Source organism: Mobula hypostoma, chromosome 6, assembly GCF_963921235.1.
Source record: "Mobula hypostoma chromosome 6, sMobHyp1.1, whole genome shotgun sequence".
Classification (NCBI taxonomy): domain Eukaryota; kingdom Metazoa; phylum Chordata; class Chondrichthyes; order Myliobatiformes; family Myliobatidae; genus Mobula; species Mobula hypostoma.
In genome coordinates, this window is record NC_086102.1 from 192,378,768 (window position 1) to 192,401,922 (window position 23,155).

The 23,155-nt window shown below is 43.7% G+C and overlaps 1 protein-coding gene across 4 annotated transcripts in view; it reads left to right on the top strand.

Moving 5' to 3' along the window:
* rab3gap1 (RAB3 GTPase activating protein subunit 1) overlaps positions 1-23,155 on the top strand; it is a 135,029-nt gene that overhangs the window by 18,325 nt on the left and 93,549 nt on the right. For all 4 annotated transcript variants that reach the window (XM_063052500.1, XM_063052501.1, XM_063052503.1 and 1 more), the window contains one exon: positions 16,752-16,871. In XM_063052500.1, the coding sequence (XP_062908570.1) occupies positions 16,752-16,871 (120 nt within the window). The remainder of the gene's footprint in view (positions 1-16,751; positions 16,872-23,155) is intronic.

Below are 23,155 nucleotides of genomic sequence, written 5' to 3' on the forward strand. Positions count from 1 at the left end.
CACCTTTAGGTCTTTCAGTTTTTTGAGCACTTTCTCCCTTTTAATCATAACTGCACCCACTTCTCTTCCCTCACACCCATCAACACCTGGCTCACTGCTAGTGTCTTCCACAGTGAGTGAAGTCTGATGCAAAATACTCATCTAGTTCATCTGCCATCTCCTTGTCCCCTGTTATCGTTTCTCTGGCCTCATTTTCTAGTGATCTTAATCCACTCTCATCTCTCTTATTTTTACATATTTGAAAAAGCTCTTACTATTCACATTGACACGAGGAAATCTGCAGATGCTGGAATTTCAAGCAACACACATAAAAGTTGCTGGTGAATGCAGCAGACCAGGCAGCATCTATAGGAAGAGGTACAGTCAACGTTTCAGGCTGAGATCCTTTGTCAGGACTAACTGAAAAAGGAGCGAGTAAGAGATTTGAGAGGGGGAGGGGGAGATCCAAAATGATAGGAGAAGACAGGAGGGGGAGGGATGGAGCCAAGAGCTGGACAGTTGATTGGCAAAGGAGATATGAGAGGATCATGGGATGGGAGGCCGAGGGAGAAAGAAAGGGGGAGGGGTGAAGCCCAGAGGATGGGCAAGGAGTATAGTGAGAGGGACAGAGGGAGAAAAAGGGGAGAGAGAAAAAGAGGCTCTTAAAAGACCCTATTGTATCTGCTTCTGCCACTGGCAGTGCATTCCACGTACCCACCACTGTCTGTGGAAAAACTTACCCCTGACATTGCCTCAGTACCTATTTCCAAGCAGCTTAAAACTGTGCCCCCTTGTGCTAGCCATTTCAGCCCTGGGAAAAAACCTCTGACTAGCCACACAATCAATGTCTCTCATCATCTTATACACCTCTATCAGGTCACCTCTCATCCTCTGTCGCTCCAAGGAGAAAAGGCCAAGTTCACTCAACCTTTTCCTGAGAGAAAGTTAGGAGTCAAAAGGTTGAGCATGGTACAATTAGTGTCTTGAGCTGCATATATCTCAATGCAAGAATTATTATAGAAAAGGCGGATGATTGTGCTCAAGTTGAGGTCGGTCGCTGGTTTGCAAACACAGGCAATGCAATGTTAATAGAGCAAAATTGCAGTCAACAGAATGACTTGCAGTGTAAATGGCAGACAAAATTGAAAAGGGTGAATACAGGACTGAAGGTGTTATATTTGAATGTGTGGACAGTATACAGAATAAGGTAGATGAACTTACAGCATAGTTGCAGATTGGCAGGTATGATGTTGAAGGCATCACTGAATCGTAGCTGAAAGAAGATTGTGGCTGAGAGCTTAATGTCCAAGGATACACCTTGTATCAAAAGGACGGGCAGGAAGGCATTGCTCTGATAGTGAAAAATAAAATCAAATTATTAGAAAGAGGTGACATGAGTTTGGAAGGTGTGGAATTGTTGTGGATAGAGCAAAGGAAACAAGGATAGAAAGACCCTAATGTGGGAGTTGTATACTGATCCACAAACAGTAGTAAGTATGTGGCCTACAAATTACAATAGGAGATAGAAAATGCATGCTAAAAGGACAATGTTACAATGGTCATGGGTGACTTCAATGTGCAAGTTGATTGGTAAATTCAGGTTAGTGCTGGGGTTCCAGGAGGGGGAATTTCTAGGGTGCATACAAGATGGCCACTAGGGGCTCAGCTTTTCTGGATTGGGTGTTGTGCAATGAACCACAATTGGTTAGGGAGCTTAAGGTAAAAATAACCCTTACGGGGAAAGTAATCATAATATGATCGAATTCACCCTGAATTTTGAGGAGAAGCTAAAGTCAGAAGTATCAGTATTACTGTGGAGGAAAGGGAATTACAGAGGTGTTAGAGAGGAGTTGGCCAGAATTGATTGGAAAAGACCACTGGCCAGGATGATAGTCGATCAGCAATGGCTGGAATTTCTAGAAGCAATCTGGAAGTCACAGATATATACATCTCAAAGAAGAACAATTATTCTAAAGGAAAGATGACACAACTGTGGCTAACAAGAGAAATCAAAGCCAATATAAAAGCCAAAGAGAGGGCATATAATAGATCAAAAATGAGTAGAAAGTTTAGAGGGTTGGGGATATTTTAAAAAAAAAACAAGGTAACTAAAAAAGATGAAATTCAAAAGTAAGCTAGCCAATAATATTTAAGAGGATACCAAAAGTTTTTTTGGATACATAAGGTGTAAAAGAGAGGCAAGAATGAGTATCGGACCACTGGAAAACAACGCTGGAGAGGCAGTGATGAGAGACAAGAAAATGGTGGATGAACTGAATAAGTATTTTGCATTAGTATTCACTGTGGAGGACACTAGCAGTATGGTGGAATTTGCAGATGTCAGGAGTCATGTAGTGTGTGAAGTTACTATAATGAGAGCAGGTTCTTGGGACTTTTCTGAAGGTAGAAAAGTCACCTGAACCAGATGACTTACTAGGTTTCTAAAATAGGTTTCTAAATGATGAACCAGGTTTCTAAAATAGGTTTCTAAATGATGAACCAGATTTCTAAAATAGGTAGCTGAAGAGATTGTGGAGACATTAGTAATGAGCTTTCAAGAATCATGAGATCTTGGAATGGTTCTGGTAGACAGGAAAATTGTGAATGTCACTCCACTCTTCAAGAAGTGGAGAGATGCAGTAGAAAGGAAAATATAAGCCAGTTAGTCTGGCCTCATTGGTTGGGTAGATGTAGGAGTGAATTATTCAGGATGAGGTCTCAGGGTACTTGGAGGTACAGGATAAAATAGGCCATAGTCAGTATGGTTTCTTTGAGGGAAAATCTTGCCTGACAAATTCGTTGGAATTCTTCAAAGAAATAACAGGCAGGACAGACAATGGTTGGTGATGTGCACTTGGATTTTCAGAAGGCTTTTGACAAGGGTGCCATATGTGAGTCTACTTGGCAAGCTACGAGCCCATGGTATTACAGGAAATATTCTGGCATGTGGCAAAAAGTGGGAATAAGGGGGGCCTTTTCTTGTAGGCTGCTGGTGACTAGTGGTGCTGCACAGGGGTATGTCTTGAGACTGACTCTTTTTACGTTATATATCAATGATTTGGGATGATATGAAAAGAGGTGTTGGGGCAGTGAGCTTTGAGGAATTAGAGAGGCTGCAGAAGGGCTTAGACAGATTAGAAGAATGGGGAAAGGAATAGCAAATGGCATACACTGTCGGGAATTATATGGTCGTGCACTTTAGTAGAAGAAATGAACATAGAACATAGAATAGTACAGCACATTACAGGCCCTTCGGCCCACATTGTTGTGCGGACCCTCAAACCCTGCCTCCCATATAAACCCTCACCTTAAATTCCTCCATATAACTGTCTAGTAGTCTCTTAAACTTCACTAGTGTATCTGCCTCCACCACTGACTCAGGCAGTGCATTCCACGCACCAACCACCCTCTGAGTAAAAAACCTTCCTCTAATATCCCCCTTGAACTGCCCACCCCTTACCTTAAAGCCATGTCCTCTTGTATTGAGCAGTGGTGCCCTGGGGCAGAGGCACTGGCTATCCACTCTGTCCATTCCTCTTATTATCTTGTACACCTCTATCATGTCTCCTCTCGTCCTCCTCCTCTCCAAAGAGTAAAGCCCTAGCTCCCTTAATCTCTGATTATAATGCATACTCTCTAAACCAGGCAGCGTCCTGGTAAATCTCCTCTGTACCCTTTCCAATGCTTCCACATCCCTCCTTTAGTGAGGCGACCAGAACTGGACACAGAACTCCAGGTGTGGCCTAACTAGAGTTTTATAGAGCTGCATCATTACATCGCGACTCTTAAACTCTGTCCTTCGGCTTATGAAAGCTAACACCCCATAAGCTTTCTTAACTACGCTATCTACCTGTGAGGCAACTTTGAGGGATCTGTGGACATGTACCCCCAGATCCCTCTGCTCTTCCACACTACCAAGTATCCTGCCATTTACTTTGTACTCTGCCTTGGAGTTTGTCCTTCCAAAGTGTACCACCTCACACTTCTCCAGGTTGAACTCCATCTGCCACTTCTCAGCCCACTTCTGCATCCTTTCAATGTCTCTCTGCAATCTTCGACAATCCCCTACACTATCAAAGGGTTGACTATTTTCTAAATGGAGAGAAAATACAAAAATCTTAGACTAAAAGGGACTTGGGAGTCCTTGTGCAGGATTCCCGAAAGGTTAATTTGTAGGTTGGATCTGTTGTGAGGAAGGCAAATGCGATGTTAGCATTCATAAGACCATAAGATATAGGAGCAGAAGTAGGCCAGTTGGCCCATCGTCCACTCCGCCATTCAATCATGGGCTGATTCAATTCGTCCAGTCATCCCCACTCCCCTGCCTTCTCCCCATACTCTTTGATGCCCTGGCTAATCAACTACCTATCTACCTCTGCCTTCAATGCACCCAATGACTTGGCCTCTACAGCCCGCTCGTGGCAACAAATTCCACAGATTTACCACCCTCTGACTGAAGTAATTTCTCTGCATGTCTGTTTTAAATGGACGTCCTTCAATCCTGAAGTTGTGCCCTCTTGTCCTAGACTCCCCATGGGAAATAACTTTGCCATATCTAATCTGTTCAGGCCTTTTAATATTCGGAATGTTTCCATTAGATCCCTGCTGAATATCCTGAACTCCAGTGAATACAGCCCAACAGCTGCGAGGCGTTCCTCATACGGTAACCCTTTCATTTCTGGAATCATTCTCACGAATTTTCTCTGAATCCTCTCCAATGTCAATAAATCCTTTCTCAAATAAGGAGCCCAAAACTGCACACAGTACTTCCAAGTGTGGTCTCATGAGTACCTTATAGCAGCGGTCCCTAACCACTGGGCCGTGGATCGGTACCGGACCGCAGAGCATGTGCTACCGGGTCGTGAGGAAACGATATGAGTCAGCTACACCTTTCCTCATTCTGTCACGCACTGTTGAACTTGAACATAGGGTTGCCAACTGTCCTGTATTTGCCGGGACATCCTGAAAATTGGGCTAAATTGGTTTGTCCCATATTTCCCCCGCTAAGGTAGAGCATTCCTATGAAACCTTTCATGCCAAAATGGCGTGAAGCGAAGAAGCAATTACCATTAATTTATCTGGGAAAAATTTTTGACCGTTCCCAGACCCAAAAAATAACCTAACAAATCATACCAAATAACACATAAAACCGAAAATAAATAACACTAACATATAATAAAAGCAGGAATGATATGATAAATACACAGCCTATATGAAGTAGAAATAATGTATGTACAGTATAGTCAGGAAGATGAAGGCAAAACTGATTTGTGGGGAAAAAAATCGGCACGTACGCTCATGCGCACACAGGTGCCTGCGCAAGGCTTCATGGTCGTGGTAGTCTTTTGTGGGGTAGTGTCCTGGGATTTGATTGCTACTTTTGTCCCTTATTTCGAAGTGAGAAAGTTGGCAACCCTCACTGTAAAAGACATGTAGTGGTGAGTTTAACCCTACTTGAAAACCTCCCCTCCCCCCTGGTCGGTCGGTCCGCAAGATTATTATCAATATTAAACCGTCCGCGGTGCAAAAAAGGTTGGGGACCCCTGCCTTTGAGCCTCAACATCACATCCCTGCAGCTACATTGTATACCTCTAGAAATGAATGCCAACATTGCATTCGCCATCTTCACCACCGACTCAACCTTGAGATTAACCTTTCGGATATCCTGCACAAGGAGTCCCAAGTCCCTTTGCATATCTGCAATATTTCTTCCACCAAAGTGCATGGCCATACACTTTCCAACATTGTATTTCATTTGCCACTTCTTTGCCCATTCACCTAAACTATCTAAATCATACTTTATTGATCCTGGGAGAAACTGGTTTTCATTACAGTTGCACCATAAATAATAAAAAGTAATAGAACCATAAATAGTTAAATAGTAATATGTAAATTACACCAGTAAATTATGAAATAAGTCCAGGACCAGCCTATTGGCTCAGAGTGTCTGACCCTCCAAGGGAGGAGTTGTAAAGTTTGATGGCCACAGGGAGGAATGACTTCCTATCACGCTGTGTTGCATCTCGGTGGAATGAGTCTCTGGCTAAATGTACTCCTTTGCCCAACCAGTACATTATGTAGTGGATGGGAGACATTGTCCAAGATGGCGTACAACTTGGACAGCATCCTCTTTTCAGACGCCACTGTCAGAGAGTCCAGTTCTATCCCCACAACATCACTGGCCTTACGGATGAGTTTGTTGATTCTGTTGGTGTCTGCTACCCTCAGTCTGCTGCCCTAGCACACAACAGCAAATATGATGGCACTGGCCACCACAGACTCGTAGAACATGCTCAGCATCATCCGGCAGATGTTAAAGGACCTCAGTCTCCTCAGGAAATAGAGGCGGCTCTGACCCTTCCTGTAGACAGCCTCAGTGTTCTTTGACCAGTCCAGTTTATTGTCAATTCGTATCCCCAGGTATTTGTAATCCTCCATGTCCACACTGACCCCCTGGATGGGAACAGGGGTCACTGGTACCTTAGCTCTCCTCAGGTCTACCACCAGCTCCTTAGTCTTTTTCACGTTAAGCTGCAGATAATTCTGCTCACACCATGTGACAAAGTTTCCTACCATAGCCCTGTATTCAGCCTCATCTCCCTTGTTGATGCATCCAACTATGGCAGCGTCATCAGAAAACTTCTGTAGATGACAAGACTCTGTGCAGTAGCTGAAGTCCGAGGTGTAAATGGTGAAGAGAAAGGGAGACAAGACAGTCCCCTGTGGAGCCCCAGTGCTGCTGATCACTCTGTCGGACACACACTGTTGCAAGCATACGTACTGTGGACTGCAAGTCAGGTAATCAAGAATCCAGGACATCAGGGAAGCATCTGCCTGCATCGCTGTCAGCTTCTCCCTCAGCAGAGCAGGGCGGATGGTGTTGAACGCACTGGAGAAGTCAAAAAAACATGACCCTCACAGTGCTCGCTGGCTTGTCCAGGTGGGCATAGACACGGTTCAGCAGGAAGACGATGGCATCCTCAACTCTTAGTCGGGGCTGGTAGGCGAACTGGAGGAGATCTAAGTGTGGCCTGAACATAGGCCGGAGCAGCTCCAGAACAAGTCTCTCCAGGGTCTTCATGATGTGGGAGGTCAATGCCACCGGTCTATAGTCATTGAGGCTGCTGGGGTGCATCGTCTTCGGCACAGGGGCGAGGCAGGATGTCTTCCACAGTACAGGAACCCTCCAGAGCCTCAGGCTCAGGTTGAAGACATGACGAAATACTCCACATAGCTGAGGGGCACAGGCTTTGAGCACCCTGGTACTGACACCATCCGGTCCTGCAGCCTTGCTTGGGTTGAGATGTTTCAGCTGTCTTCTCACCTGTTCAGCTGTGAAGCTCACCGTGGTGGTTTCGTGTGGGGAAGGGGCATAGTCATGAGAGCAGGGTGGGGGACTGTGAGGAGGGGTAGGAGGGGAGAGTGGAATATGTGTTGGTTGGGGGCCAACAACAGATGACTCATGTAGGGGATGGGCAGGGACCCCACTGTCAAATCTGTTAAAGAACAGGTTAAGTTCATTGGCCCTGTCCACACTGCCTTCAGCTCCTCTGTTGCTAGTTTGCCGGAACCCAGTGATGGTCCTGATCCCCCTCCAGACCTCTCTCATGTTGTCCTGCTGGAGTTTCCACTCAAGCTTCCTTCTGTACCTGTCTTTAGCCTCCCTGATCCTGGCTTTCAGGTCCCTCTGTATTGCCCTCAGCTCCTCCCTATTTCCATCTCTAAATGCCCTCTTTTTAGCCTTCAGGATGTCCTTAATGTCCTTTGTCACCCATGGCTTGTATTTGAATAACAAAGGACAGTTCTTGTCAGAACATTGCAGACCACGTAGAAGTTGATGTAATCAGCGATGCACTCTGTGAGCCCATCAATATTCTCTCCATGTGGCTACCCCACTGTTCCACCTATCTTTGTATCATCGGCAAATTTAACCACAAATCCATTAATCCCATAGTCCAAATCATTGACATACATCGTAAAAAGCAGTGGTCCCAACACTGACCCGTGTGGAACTCCACGGTAACCGGCAGAGCCAGGCAGCATGCTACAGGTGGACATCCCTTTATCCGAAATTCTGAAATCCGAAAAGTTCCGAAAACTGAAGTTTTTTTCGCCAACAGCTGACGTCACTTGGGTGTGGCGTGGCAACACTAGCAGAGGCCACCAGACGTCAGTTGTGGCTCAGTGCTTGTACTGGTTACACGTGTATTTGCTGTTCTCTGATATTTTGTGGGCACTGTTGACTTTGTGTTTAATTTCACTGTGAAAATGTCAAAAAGAGCTGCAGATACCCCTATGGGTAACAATGAGAAAAAGAGAAGGGATCTTCTCTATCAATAACACAGAAAGTGGAGTTATTGCAGAAGCTTGATCGTGGTGTGTCTGTGTGGTGTCTTACTGAAGAAAATAGTGTCGGAATTATCACTATATGATTTAAATAAACAGAAAGACAAGTTACTGAAGTTTTATAGTGATAGTGACAGTGACGTTCTGCATTTATTCCAATAAGTCATTTACCATGTGTTTGATTTGGTTCATTTGAAGCTGTATATTTTTATGTTTTATTGAATGTTTTTGTTGGAAATAAAATTTCTTCTAGTCGTTATTCCCTAAACAATACAGTATATCAATTATTTACATAGCATTTACATTGTATTAGATATTATAAGTAAAGATGACTTAAAGTATATGGGAGGACGTGCGTAGATTTGGTGCGCCGCTGGGTCCTAAAGTCCACCGCACTGAGACAGATTAAATAAGGGACTTGAGCATACGTGTATTTTGGTATCGAGGGTTGGGGGGATCTGAAATCTGAAAAATTCTGAATTCTGAAATGCAACTGGGCCCAAGGATTTCGGATAAGAGATTGTGGACCTGTAGTAACTCCCCTGTAATTCCATGGGATCTTATCTTGCTAAGCAACCTCGTGTGTGGCACCTTGTCAAGGGCCTTCTGAAAATCCAAGTACACCACATCCACTGCATCTCCTTTGTCTACCCTGCTTGTAATTTCCTCAAAAAGTTGCAGTAGGTTTGTCAGGCAGGATTTTCCTTTCAGGAAACCATGTTGGCTTTGGCCTGTCTTGTCCTGTGCCTCCAGGTTCTCCGTAATCTCATCCCTAACAATTGATTCCAACAACTTCCCAACCACTGATGTCAGGGTAACAGGTCTATAGTTTCCTTTCTGCTGCCTCTCACCCTCCTTAAATAGCGGAGTAACATGTGTAATTTTCCAGTCATCTGGTACAGTGCCAGAATCTATCGATTCTTGAAAGATCAGTGTTAATGCATCCGCAATCTCTCCAGCTACTTGCTTTAGAAGCTGAGGGTGCATTCCATCAGGTCTTTGAGATTTATCTGCCCTCAGACCATTAAGCTTGTTGAGTACCTTCTAAGTCGTAATTTTCACTGCACATTCGTCATTTCCCTGACACTTGAATGTCCAGCATACTGCAGATGTCTTGCACTGTGAAGACTGATGTAAACTACACATTTAGTTCCTCTGCCATCTCTGCGTCTCTTATTACAATATCTCCAGCGTCATTTTGTATTGGTCCTATATCTACCTTGACTCTCTTTTACCCTTTATATACTGAAAAAAGCTTTTAGTATCTACTTTGATATTAGTCGCCAGCTTCCTTTCATAATTCATCTTTTCCTTCCTAATGACCTTCTTAGTTTCCTTCTGCAAATTTTTTGAAGCTTCCCAATTCTCTATCTTCCCACTGGCTTTGGCTTCCTCGTATGTCTTCTCTTTTGCTTTTACTTTGGCTGTGACTTCACTTGTCAGCCATGGTAGTATCCTTCTTCCATTCGAAAATTTCTTCTTATTTGGAGCATATCTGTCTTGCACTTCCTTCATTTTCCTCAGAAACTCCAGTCATTGCTGCTCTGCTGTCCTTCCTGCTTGTGTCCCTTTCCAGTCAACCTTGGCCAGTTCCCCTCTCACACCATTGTAATTTCCTTTATTCCACTGAAATACTGACACATTGGAATTTAGTTTCTCCTTCTCAAATTTCAAAGTGAACTCGATCATATTGTGATCACTGTTCCCTAAGGGTTCCTTAACCTTAAACTCTCTTATCACCTCAGGACCATTGCACATCACCCAATCCAGCATAGCCAATCCCCTAGTGGGTTCAACAACAAGCTGTTCTAAAAAGCCATCCTTTAGACATTCTATAAATTCTCTCTCTTGAGATCCAGTACTGGCCTGGTTTTCCCAATTCACTTTCATGTTAAACTCCCCAATGATTATCGTGACATTGTTCCTTCTGACACACCTTTTCTATCTCCTGCTGTAATTTGTAATCCACATCCCCGCTGCTGTTTGGAGGCCTGAATGCAACTGCTATTAGGGCTCTTTTACCCTTGTCATTTCTTAACTCAACCCATAGAGACTCTATACCTTCCGATCCTATGTCATCCTTTTCTAATGATTTAATATCATTACTTGTACTCAGGGCCACACCATCCCCTCTGCCTACTAACCTATTTTTTGGATACACTGTGTATCCTTGGACGTTAAGCTCCCAATGGCAACTAGCCTTTAGCCAAATTTCAGAGATGGCCATGATGTAATGCTTGCTAATCTGTAGCTGAATTTCAAGATTGTCCATTTTATTTCTTATGCTGCATGCATTCAAATATAACATTTTCAGTCCAGTATTTGTAGCTTTCTGTTTTAATTGCATCACGTCTCCGTTGCCCTGTAACTCATCCTGTGATTATGCCTCACCTCCTGTCTGTCCTTTCTATCATTTCTGTTGCACGCTATCTTTGATTTATTTCTGTTTTCCCCTTCCTCAGCCCTATCGTTCCGGTTCCCATCCCTCTGCCAATTTAGTTTAAACCCTCCCGAACAGCTCTATTAAACCTGCCCGCCGTCCTTTTTGTACAGGTCGTACCTCCCCCAGAAGAGGCCCCAGTGGTCCAGGAACCTGAAGCCCTGCCCCTTACACCAGACTCTCAGCCACACATTAATATGCCTGATCATGCTATTCTTGCGCTCGTTAGCACGTGGCACAGGCAGCAGTCTTAAGATTACTACCCTGGATGTCCTGCTTTTCAGCTTCTACCCAACTCCCTGAATTCTCTCTTCAGGACCTCCTCCCTTTTTCTACCTCTGTCATTGGTACCAATGTGTACCAAGACTTCTGGCATTCATTTCAAGAGACCAAAATCTAAAAGCAAGGATGTAATATTGAAGCTCTATAAAGCCCTGGTGAAACCTCACTTGGAGTATTGGGAGCAGTTTTGGTCTCCTTATCTCAGAAAGGATGTGCTGAAACTGAAGAGGATTCAAAGAAGGATCACGAAAATGATTCCAGGGTTGAACTGCTTGTCATATGAAGAGGGTGTTTGATCACTCTGGGCCTTTATTCACAAGAATTCAGAAAAATGAGGGGTAACCTCACTGAAACTTATTGAATGGTGAAAGGCCTGGATGTGGAGAGGATGTTTCCTATGCTGGGAGAGTCTAAGACCAGAGGATGGAGCCTCAGAAGAGAGGGGAGCCCTTTTCGAAGGGAGATGAGGAGGAATTCCTTTAGCCAGACAGTGGTGAATCTGTGGAATTCTTTGCCACAGGCAGCTGTGAGGTCCAAGTCTTTATTTATATTTAAGGCAGAGGTTGAAAGATTCTTGATTGGTCAGGGAATGAAGGGAAGGGGGGGGGGGAGAAGGCAGGAGATTGGAGCTGAGAGGAAAATTGGATTTGCCATGAAGAAATGGCAGAGCAGATTCCATGAGACCAGAAGACATGGGAGCAGAATTAGGCTATTCAGCCTATAGCCTCTGCTCCGCCACTCCATCGTTACTGATCCCATGTCCCACTCAATGTCACGTACCTGCCTTCTCACCATAACCTTTGACGCCCTGACAATCAGGAAACTATCAAATTTTGCTTTAAATCTCCACAGCTGTCTGTGGCAGAGCATTTCCACAGATTCACTACATTCTGGCTAAAAAGATTCCTCCTTACCTCTGTTCTAAAGGGTCGCCCCTCAATTTTGAGGTTGTGCCCTCTAGTTCTGGACACCCCCACCTTAATAAATATCCTTTCCGTATCTGCCTTATCTAGTTCTTTCAACCTTTGGTAGAATTCAATGAGAGCACCCTATATTCTTTTAAATTCCAGTGAGTACAGGCCTAAAGCTGCGAAGCACTTCTCATATGTTAATCTCTTCATTCCTGGAATCATCCTCATGAACTTTCTTTGAACTCTCTCCAATGACAGCACATCCTTTTTGATATATGGGGCTCAAAACTGTTGACTGTACTCCCAAGTGTGGCCTGACCAGTGTCACATTACTTCCTCAGCACTACCTACCCCTCCTCCTATCTTCTTATCTTTATGGCAAACTTTGCCACAAAGCCATCAATTCCATTATCTAAATCATTGACAAGCAATGTGAAAAGTAGAGTCCCAATACTGCCCCCTGAGGAACAGTACTAGTCACTGACAGCCAACCAGAAAAGGTCCCCTTTATTCCTGCCTCCTGCCTGTCAACCATTCCTCTATCCGTCCCACTAGTTTTCCTGTAATGCCATGGGATTTTACCTTGTTTAGCAGCCTCATGTGTGGCATCTTATCAAATACTTACAATCCAAGTAAATGACACTCACTGCCTCTCCTTTGTCCACCCTCTTAACTTCCCCTTACTTCCTCGAAGAACTCTTAACAGATTTGTCAGGCATGAAACAATGCTGAATATGACCTATCATTAGTCTCCAAGTACCCTGAAACCACCTCCTTAATAATGGACCTCACACTTTCCCAATTACTGAGATTAGGCTAACTGGCCTATAATTTCCTGTCTTTTGTCTTCCTCCCTTCATAAAGAGTGGAGTGACATTTATAATTTTCCAGTCCTCCAGAACCGTGCCAGAATCAAGTGATTCATAGAACATAGAAATCTTCAGCACATTACAGGCCCTTCGGCCCACAATGTTGTGCTGACCATGTAACCTACTTAATAAAATGCCTAGAATTTCCCTACCACATAGCCCTCTATTTTTCTAAGCTCCATGTACCTATCTAAGAGTTTCTTAAAAGACCCTATTGTGTCTGCCTCTACCACCGTTGCTGACAGTGCATTCCACGAATCCACCACTCTCTGTGTGGGAAAACTAAGCTCTGACATCTAACTTGTAGCTACTTCTAAGCACCTTAAACCTATGTTTCCTTGTGTTAGCCATTTCAGCCTTGGGAAAAAGCCTCTGGCTATCCACACGATCAATGCCTCCCATCATCTTATACAGCTGTATCAGGTCACCTCTCATCCTCTGTCGCTCCAAGGAGAAAAGGCCAAGTTCACTCAACCTATTCTTGTGAGGCATGCTCTCCAGTCCAGGGAACATTCTTGTAAATCTTCTCTGCATTCTCTCTACAGTATCCACATCCTTGTGACCAGAACTGAACACAGTACTCCAAGTGGGGTCTGACCAGGGTCCTATATAGCTATAACATTACCTCTCGGCTCATAAACTCAATTCCATGGTTGATGAAAGCTAATGCACCGTACGCCTTCTGAACCACAGAGTCAACCTGCGTAGCAGCTTTGAGTGTCCTATGGACACGGACCCTAAGATCTCCCTGACCCTCCACACTACCAAGAGTCTTGCCATTAATGTTATAATCTGTCTTCAAATTTGACCTACCGAAATGAACCACCTCACACTCGTCTGGGTTAAACTCCATCTACCACTTCACAGCCCAGTTCTGCATCCTATCAATGTCACGATATAACTCCTGATAACCCTCCAGACTATCCACAACACCCCCAACCTTTGTGTCATCAGCAAACTTACTTACCCACCCTTCTACTTCCTCATCCAGATCGTTTATAAAAATCACAAAGGTTGGTGGGGAGGTTCTCAGAACAGATCCTTGGTGAACACCACTGGTCACTGTCCTCCATGTAGAATACGAAATATCTGCAACCAACCTTTGCCTTTTGTGGGCAAGCCAGTCTGGATCCACATAGCAAGGTCTCCTTGGATCCCAGGCCTCATTACTTTCTGAATGAGCCTCACATGGGGAACCTTATCAAATGCCTTACTGAAATCCATATACTCTACATCCACTACTCTACTTTCATCAATGTGTTTTGTTTTGTTATGTCCTCAAAGAATTTAATCAGGTTTGTAAGGCATGAGCTGCCCTTGACAAAGTCACGCTGACTATTCCAATATACTTGGGATTGAGGGGATCAACAAAACTGTAACATTTAGCAGTAGTACAATTTGTTGTTTTACTTAATCATTTTAAAAAGCTGTCAATTCAATCATTTTTTTCTCTTCTATTCACAGCACCTTCAGAAATCTAATTAAAGCAATTTTTTAACTGGAAACAATATGCTATTCCCAACACATAATCCGATGAATGAACCAAAATGCCCAGCAAGAGCCGAATTGATTGTTGAAAGATCACAACCAATGCATCTGCTATCTCTTCAGCAAACTCTTTTAGAACTCTGGGATGTAGTCTAACTGGTCCAGGTGACTTGTCCACCTTGGAACTTTCAGTTTGCCTGGCACTTTTGCCTTTGTAATAGTAATGCACTCTCTCCTGCTCCGTGACACTCACGGACCTCTGGCACACTGCTGATGTCTTCCACAGTGAAGACAGATGCAAAGTACCCATTATGTTCATCTGCCATTTTTTGTCCCCCATTACTACCTCACCAGTATTATGTTCCAATAGTTCAATATCAACTCTCATCTCCCTTTTACTCATTATATAACTGAAAAAACTTTTGGTATCCTGCTTTATTTTCTTGGCTAGTTTGTTGGATTTTAAAGACTTCCCAATCATTTAGCTTCCCACTCTCTTTTTCTACATTATATGCCCTTTCTTTGGCCTTTGTGCATCCTTTCACTTCCCTTGTCAGCCACGGTTGCCTGCTCCATCCATTTGAAAACTACTTCTTCCATGGGACATATCTGTCCTGCACCTTGTAAACTATTCCCAGGATCTTCAGCCAGCTCTGCTCTGACATCATCCCCACCAGTATCCCCCTCCAATCCACCTGGGTAAGCTCCTCTCTCATGCCCCTGTAATTCCCATTATTCTATTGTGATACTGATACATCTGACTTGTACTTATCCCTCTCAAATTGCAATAGGAATTGAATCATATTATGATCGCTGCCTCCTTAGGGTTTTTTTTTACCTTAAGCTCCCTAATAAATTCTGTGTTATTACACAACACCCAATCTAAGATGGCCTTTACCCAAGGATGCTCAAGCACAAGCTGCTCTAAGCAGCCATCTTATAGGCATTCAACAAATTCCCTCTCTTATGATCGGACACCAACCTGATTTTCCCAATCTCTGTAAATAGTAGGGATCTTGGACTACGTGTTCACTGCTCACTGAAAGTGGTGACACAGGTGGATAGAATAGTAAATAAGACATTTCTGATGCAGGTCCTTAACCTGAGACCATAAGATATAGAATCAGAATTAGGCCATTTGACCCACCGAGCCTGCTCCATTGTTCCATCATGGCTGATATTTTTTTTTATCCCTCTCAACCCCAATCTCCTGCCTTCTCCCTGTAATCTTTGACACTGACAAATCAAGAACCTATCAACCTCCACTTCTAAATATACCCAATGATCTGACCTCCACAGCCACCTGTGGCAATGAATTCTACAGATTCACCACCCTCTGGCTAAAAAAAATCCTCCTCATCTCTTTTCTAAATGCACGCCCCTCTATTCTGAGGCTGTGGCTTCTGGTCCCAGACTCACCCACTGTAGGAAACATCCTCTCCACATCTACTTTATCTTGTCCTTTCAATATTTGATAGGTTTCAATGAGATCCCCACCCAGCCTTCTAAATTCTAACAAGTACAGGCCCAGAGCCATCAAACACTCCCTCTATGTAAATCCTTTCATCCCTGGAATCGTTTTCATGAACCTTTCCAATGCCAATACATCCTTTTAAAGGTTCATTTATTATCACAGTGTACAATTCAGAAATTCTTCTTCTCCAGGTATCCATGAAACCAAGAAAGGCAGCATGGTCACCAACCCACAACTCTGCCTTCCCTGCACAAAAAAAATGAACAAAAATGGAATGCGGACATCAACCCTCAAATCCCCCTTCCCCATAGGAACAAAAATGTGGAAGATTGGGTGAAAAACACAGTATTAAATACTATATGACTGAAAAAACACTAGAGTTCAAGTACATATCCAAAATGCAGAAAACCTGGATAACGTTCTCTGAGCATAGCGGCAGGCTCTACCCTCTCCAGTAGCAGAGAGAATAAAAGGCAGGCAGGCAACGCTCACCTTCTGCATTCCCCTCTGTTTCAATTTCCCTCGTCGTTTTAATCAGCACACTATAGGAGGTTTAAAGAATATTTGGGCGGGTAACTAGATTGGAAAAGTGGAGGGATTTAAGCCTGAAGCAGGTAAATGAAATGAATGTGGATTGGCATTGCAAAGTGGACTGAAAAAGCCTGTTTCTGGTTTGGATGATTCAGTGGCTCTTTGGGCTGCTCCAGGGTATCCAGCTATACGATTTGATGCTATAAAGACATGCACAGCTAAACTGTAAATGCTTTTGATTTGAGATAAGTATCAGTAGTTATGTAACATAGAAAATTTATGTTGAAGAAATACATTATTTACATATACTGCATACAGAAAAATTATTGATTAACTGTAGATAATTGGTTATAACTATTCATCTTGCCACTCATGCTCAAGGATGAACAGCTATAAATAGCAAACTTAGTCTCTGGAACTTCTTATCCTAGGTATGGTCTACGAGATTTTGTCATAATTGCTCCAGCAGCTACGAATGATGCAGTCATCAGTGAATCGAAGTGTAACATTCTGCTTAGCTCAGTCTCCATTGCCTTGGGCAACACTGGTTGGTAAGTTTATATTTGAAAGAGGATTTTATTACATGTTCACAGATGGGTTATCAAAGAAGGGTACTTGAGGTCTATTTCTGATTGATACTTTCACATGAGTTGATCAATAATACTTGTAACATATTGCATCCTACCATACCTGTGAGTGGTAAGTATACCACAGAATACTTTATTTGAGTGTTATAAATAAAATGGTTTTGAAAACTAAAGGCTGATTTATACTTCTGCATCAACGCGTCGCCGTAAGGTCTGCGTCGCCGCAAAACCCTACGCGAGAGCTTGCGTTGCTGCGATGCGCACCTCTCCCAAAATGTAACCACACATCGCGGCAACACAGACTGCAGCAGCTGTGATTGGTCTGCTTGGTAGCATGGCATGTCATCTTACGCTGCAATAGCTTCCCGTTGAAGGGCAGGGAAGGAACTCTGGCTGCAATGCTTTCCATAAAGCTTTACAGACCTCCGAAATTATGGAGGACACATTTTGCACAAAAAAAGGCGCTCGCGTCTTGGTTATCCCAAGACTACCATGACCATGAAGCCTTGCGCGGGTGGGCGGGCCAGTACGCATGCGTGACGTGTGTGAATTGCCGAGCAACGCAGACACACCAACGCGCGTGGGCCACTTGCGTAGGTTACAGCGTCCACTTAATGCAGAAGTATAAATCAGCCTTAAGAAACACTGAAACAACAGGAATTCTGCAGATGCTGGTTAAGAAACAATGTTTGGGTTCCCAGTCTGTACTGCTCGTGTAGATATGGTGATCATGTGGCCAATCCAATTAATCTTCAGTTAAGAAATTGGAGTAATATTTATGCTTGCTTAACAAGACCTTAAGACACAGGAACGGAATTAGGCCATTTGGCCCATTGAGTCTGCTCCACCATTCAATCATGGCTGTCCCTTTGTTTTCCCTCCTCAGCCCCACACCTGACTCTCTCCCTGTAATCTTTGATGCAGTGGCCAATCAAGAACCTATCAATTTCTGCCTTACATACACCCAACAACCTGGCCTCCATAGCTGCCTGTGGTAACAAATTCTACAAATTCACTACCCTTTAGATTTTCGCCCCATTTAGAAAATAGTCTTGCACATTTATTTCTACTACCAAATTGCATGACCATGCATTTTCCAACTTTGTATTTCATTTGCCACTCTGTTGCCCATTCTCCTAATCTGCAGCCTTCCTGTTTCCTCAACAGGACCTGTCCCTCCACCAATCTTTGTATCATCTGCAAACTTGGCAACAAAGCCATCTATTCCATTATCTAAATCATTGATATACAGCATTAAAAAGAAGCAGTCCCAACACCGACCACTAGTCACTGGCAGCCAACCAGAAAAGGATCCTTTTATTCTCACTCCCTGCCTCATACCAATCAACCAATGCTCTAACAGTGCTAGTAACTTTCCTGTAATACCATGGACTCTTAACTTGCTAAGCAGCCTCGTGTGGAACCTTGTCAAAGGCCTTCTGAAAATCCAAATTTATAATATCCACTGCATCCCATTTATCTATCCGGCATATAATCTCCTCAAAGAATTCCACCAGGTTTGTCATGCAAGATCTTTCCTGAAGGAAACCATGCTGACTTTGTCCTATCTTGTCCTGTGTCGCCATGTACTCCATAACTGCATCCTTAACAATTAACCCCCAACATCTTCCCAACCACTGAGGTAAGGCTAACTGGTCTATAATTTCCATTCTGCTGCCTCCTTCCTTTCTTAAAGAGTGGAGTGACATTTGGAATTTTCCAGTCCTCCGGAATCATGCAAGAATCCAATGATTCTTGAAAGATCATTACTAATGTCTCCATAGTAAGGACTATTATTCAGAACCCTTGAGTGCATTTCATCTGATCTGGGTGACTAATGCACCTTTAGAACTTTCTGCTTTTTGTGCACCTTCTCCCTTGTAATAGTAACTGCACTCACTTCTCTTCCCTCACACCCTGGCAAGCTGCTAATGTCTTCCACAGTGAAGTCTGATGCAAAGTACTCATTTAGCTCATCTGCTATCTCCTTGGCCTCATTTTCTAGTAGTCCTATAGTCACTCACATCTCTTTTTTTAATAACTTTTTCTATCCAACTTGATATTGTTTGCTAGCATGCTTTCATATTTCATCTATTCCCTCCCAATGATTCTTTTAGTTGCTTTCTGTAGGTTTTTAAAAGCTTCTCAACCCTCATATCTTCCTGCTAATTTTTGCTTTGTTGTATGCCCTCTCATTTGCTTTTACATTAGCTTTGACTTCCCTTGTCAGCCACAGTTTTACTACTTTGCCACTTGAGTACTTACTTGGTTTTGAAATACATCTATCCTGCACCTTTCTCATTTTTCCCAGCAACTCAAGCCATTGCTGCTGTGCTGCTATCCTTGCCCACATCTCCTTCCAGTTTAAAAACGCAAACGTGAGGAATTCTGCAGACGCTGTAAATTCAAGCAACACACATCAAAGTTGCTTCGAAGGGTCTTGGCCTGAAACGTCGTCTGTACCTCTTCCTAGAGATGCTGCCTGGCCTGCTGCGTTCACCAGCAACTTCGATGTGTGTTGCTCTCCTTCCAGTTTGCTTTGGCCAACTCCTCTCTCATAACACTAATTTCCTTTACTGCACTGAAATAATGCTATTTCAGACTTTCTCCCTACCTAATTTCAAATTGAACTCAATCATATTGTGATCATTGCCTCCTAAGGAGTCCTTCACATTAAGCTCCCTAATCACTATCCAGTTCGTTACATAACATGCAATCCAGTATAGCTATTCCCCTAGTGGGCTCAAGGATAAACTGCTCTAAAAAGCTATCCAATTCAACAGATTCACTCTTTTGGGATCTATTACCAACCTGATTTCCCTAATTTACCTACATGTTAAAATCTCCCATGATTATCATAACATTGCCCTTTTTCACATGCCTTTTCTATTTCCTGTTGTAATCTGTAGTCCACATCCCCGCTACTGTATATAATTGCCATCAGAGACGTTTACCCTTGCAGTTTCTTTGTTCAACACTCAAGGATTCAAAATCTTCCAATCCTGTGCCAAATCTTTCTATTGATTTGATGCAATTCTTTACCAGCAGAGCCATGCCACCACCTCCTCCTACTTTCCTAACCATCCGATACAATGTGTCAACTTGGACATTCAGCTCTCAACTACAACCATCCTTCAGCCACGATTCAGTGACGGCCACAATATCATACCTGACAACATGTAAAAGTGCAACAAGATCATCCACCCTATTTCTTATACTCCATGCATTGAGTACTTTATTTGCTACCCTTTTTTGATTCTGCATCCCTAATACACTGATGCTTACCCTGCCAGCTGCAATTTTGTCCTATCATCCACTTACCCTCCCTATCAGTCTGACTGCATGATATCTTTACTTTTTTACCATCTGTCCTATCCTGAGTCCCTTCACTCCAATTCCCACTCCCCTGCCAAATTAGTTTAAACCCTCCCCAACAGCTCAAACAAACCTGTCCGTGAGAATATTGGACCCCCTTGAGTTCAGGTGCAGGTCATATCTCTCCCAGAAGAGATCTTAATGATTCAAGAACCTGAAGCCTTGCCCCCTGCACCAGCTAATCAGCAATGTATTTATTTGCCAAATTATCCTATTTCTACCGTTACTAGTGCAAGGCATTGCATGGTCACAATCCAGAAATTACTACCTTGGAGGTCTTGCTTCTCAGCTTTCTGAATTCTCTCTTCAGGACCTCATTGCTTTTCCTTCATATGACGTTTACACCAATATATAGAATATAGAACATAGAATAGTACAGCACAGTACAGGCCCTTTGGCCCACAATGTTGTGCCGACCCTCAAACCCGACCTCCCATATAACCCCCCCACCTTAAATTCCTCCATATACCTGTCTAGCAGTCTCTTAAACTTCACTACTGTATCTGCATCCACCACTGACTCAGGCAGTGCATTCTACGCACCAACCACTCTCTGAGTAAGAAAGCCTTCCTCTAATACCCCCTTGAACTTCCCACCCCTTACCTTAAAGCCATGTCCTCTTGTATTGAGCAGTGGTGCCCTGGGGAAGAGGCGCTGGCTGTCCACTCTATCTATTCCTCTTAATATCTTGTATACCTCTATCATGTCTCCTCTCATCCTTCTCTCCAGAGTAAAGCCCTAGCTCCCTTAATCTCTGATCATAATGCGTACTTTCTAAACCAGGCAGCATCCTGGTAAATCTCCTCTGTACCCTTTCCAATGTTCCACATCCTTCCTATAGTGAGGCAACCAGAACTGGACACAGTACTCGCAAGTTTGGCCTAACCAGAGTTTCATACAGCTGCATCATTACCTCGCAACTCTTAAACTCTATCCCTCGACTTATGAAAGCTAACACCCCATAAGCTTTCTTAACTACCCTATCTACCTGTGAGGCAACTTTCAGGGATCTGTGGACATGTACCCCGATCTGCTCCTCCACGCTATCAAATGTCCTGCTATTTACTTTGTACTCTTCCTTGGAGTTTGTCCTTCCAAAGTGTACCACCTCACACTTCTCCGGGTTGAACTCCCACTTCTCAGCCCACTTCTGCATCCTATCAATGCCTCTCGGCAATTTTTGACAATCCTGTACACTATCTACAAAGCCACCAACCTTTGTGACGTCTGCAAACTTGCCAACCCACCCTTCTACCCCCACATCCAGGTTGTTAATAAAAATCGCGAAAAGTAGAGGTCCCAGAACAGATCCTTGTGGGACAACACCAGTCACAACCCTCCAATCCGAATGTACTCCCTTCACCACGACCCTCTGCCTTCTGCAGGTAAGCCAATTCTGAGTACGCCTACCCAAAACTTCCCTGGATCCCATTCCTTTTGACTTTCTGAATGATCCTACCTCGTGGAACCTTGTCAAATGCCTTACTAAAATCCATGCAGATCACATCCACTGCACTACCCTCATCTATATGCCTGGTCACCTCCTCAAAGAACTCTATCAGGCTTGTTAGACATGATCTGCCCTTCACAAAGCCATGCTGACTGTCCCTGATCAGACCATGGTTCTCTAAATGCCCATAGATCCTATCTCTAAGAATCTTTTCCAACAGCTTTCCCACCACAGACGTAAGGCTCACTGGTCTATAATTACCCGGACTATCCCTACTACCTTTTCTGAACAAGGGGACAACATTCGCCTCCCTCCAGTCCTTGGGTACCATTCCCGTGGACAACGAGGATGTAAAGATCCTAGCCAGAGGCTCAGCAATCTCTTCCTTTGCCTCGTGGAGCAGCCTGGAGAATATTCCGTCAGGCCCCGGGGACTTATCCGTCCTAATGTATTTTAACAACTCCAACACCTCCTCTCCCTTAATATCAACATGCTCCAGAACATCAACCTCACTCATATTGTCCTCACCGTCATCAAGTTCCCTCTCATGGGTGAATACTGAAGAGAAGTATTCATTGAGGACCTTGCTCACTTCCACAGCCTCCAGGCACATCTTCCTACCTTTATCTCTAATTGGTCCTACCTTCACTCCTGTCATCCTTTTGTTCTTCACATAACTGAAGAATGCCTTGGGGTTTTCCTTCACCCTACTCGCCAAGGCCTTTTCATGCCCCCTTCTTGCTCTTCTCAGCCCCTTCTTAAGCTCCTTTCTTGCTACTCTATATTCCTCAATAGACCCATCTGATCCTTGCTTCCTAAACCTCATGTATGCTGCCTTCTTCCACCTGACTAGATTTTCCACCTCACTTGTCACCCATGGTTCCTTCACCCTACCATTCTTTATCTTCCTCACCGGGACAGATTTATCCCTAACATCCTGCAGGAGATCCCTAAATATTGATCATATGTCCATAGTACATTTCCCTGCAAAAGCATCATCCCAATTCACATCTGCAAGTTCTAGCCTTATAGCCTCATAATTTGCCCTTCCCCAATTAAAAATTTTCCTGTCCTCTCTGATTCTGTCCTTTTCCATGATAATGCTAAAGGCCAGGGAGCGGTGGTCACTGTCCCCCAGATGCTCACCCACGGAGAGATCTGTGACTTGACCCAGTTCATTACCTAATACTGGATCTAATATGGTATTCCCCCTAGTCAGCCTGTCAACATACTGTGACATCTGGCTGCTTTCCTTCCCTCTCCGAAATACACCAGTATGCAAATAGAAAACTTCTGATTCCACTTGGTGGAGATGTATCTGTGGTCTTAAACAATTCTGATCATTCTCTGTTATATTGTGACCTATTGTATATTGAAATTTGCCTATTTACTTAAGGCAGTATCGATGGCTAATTCAGTTTTG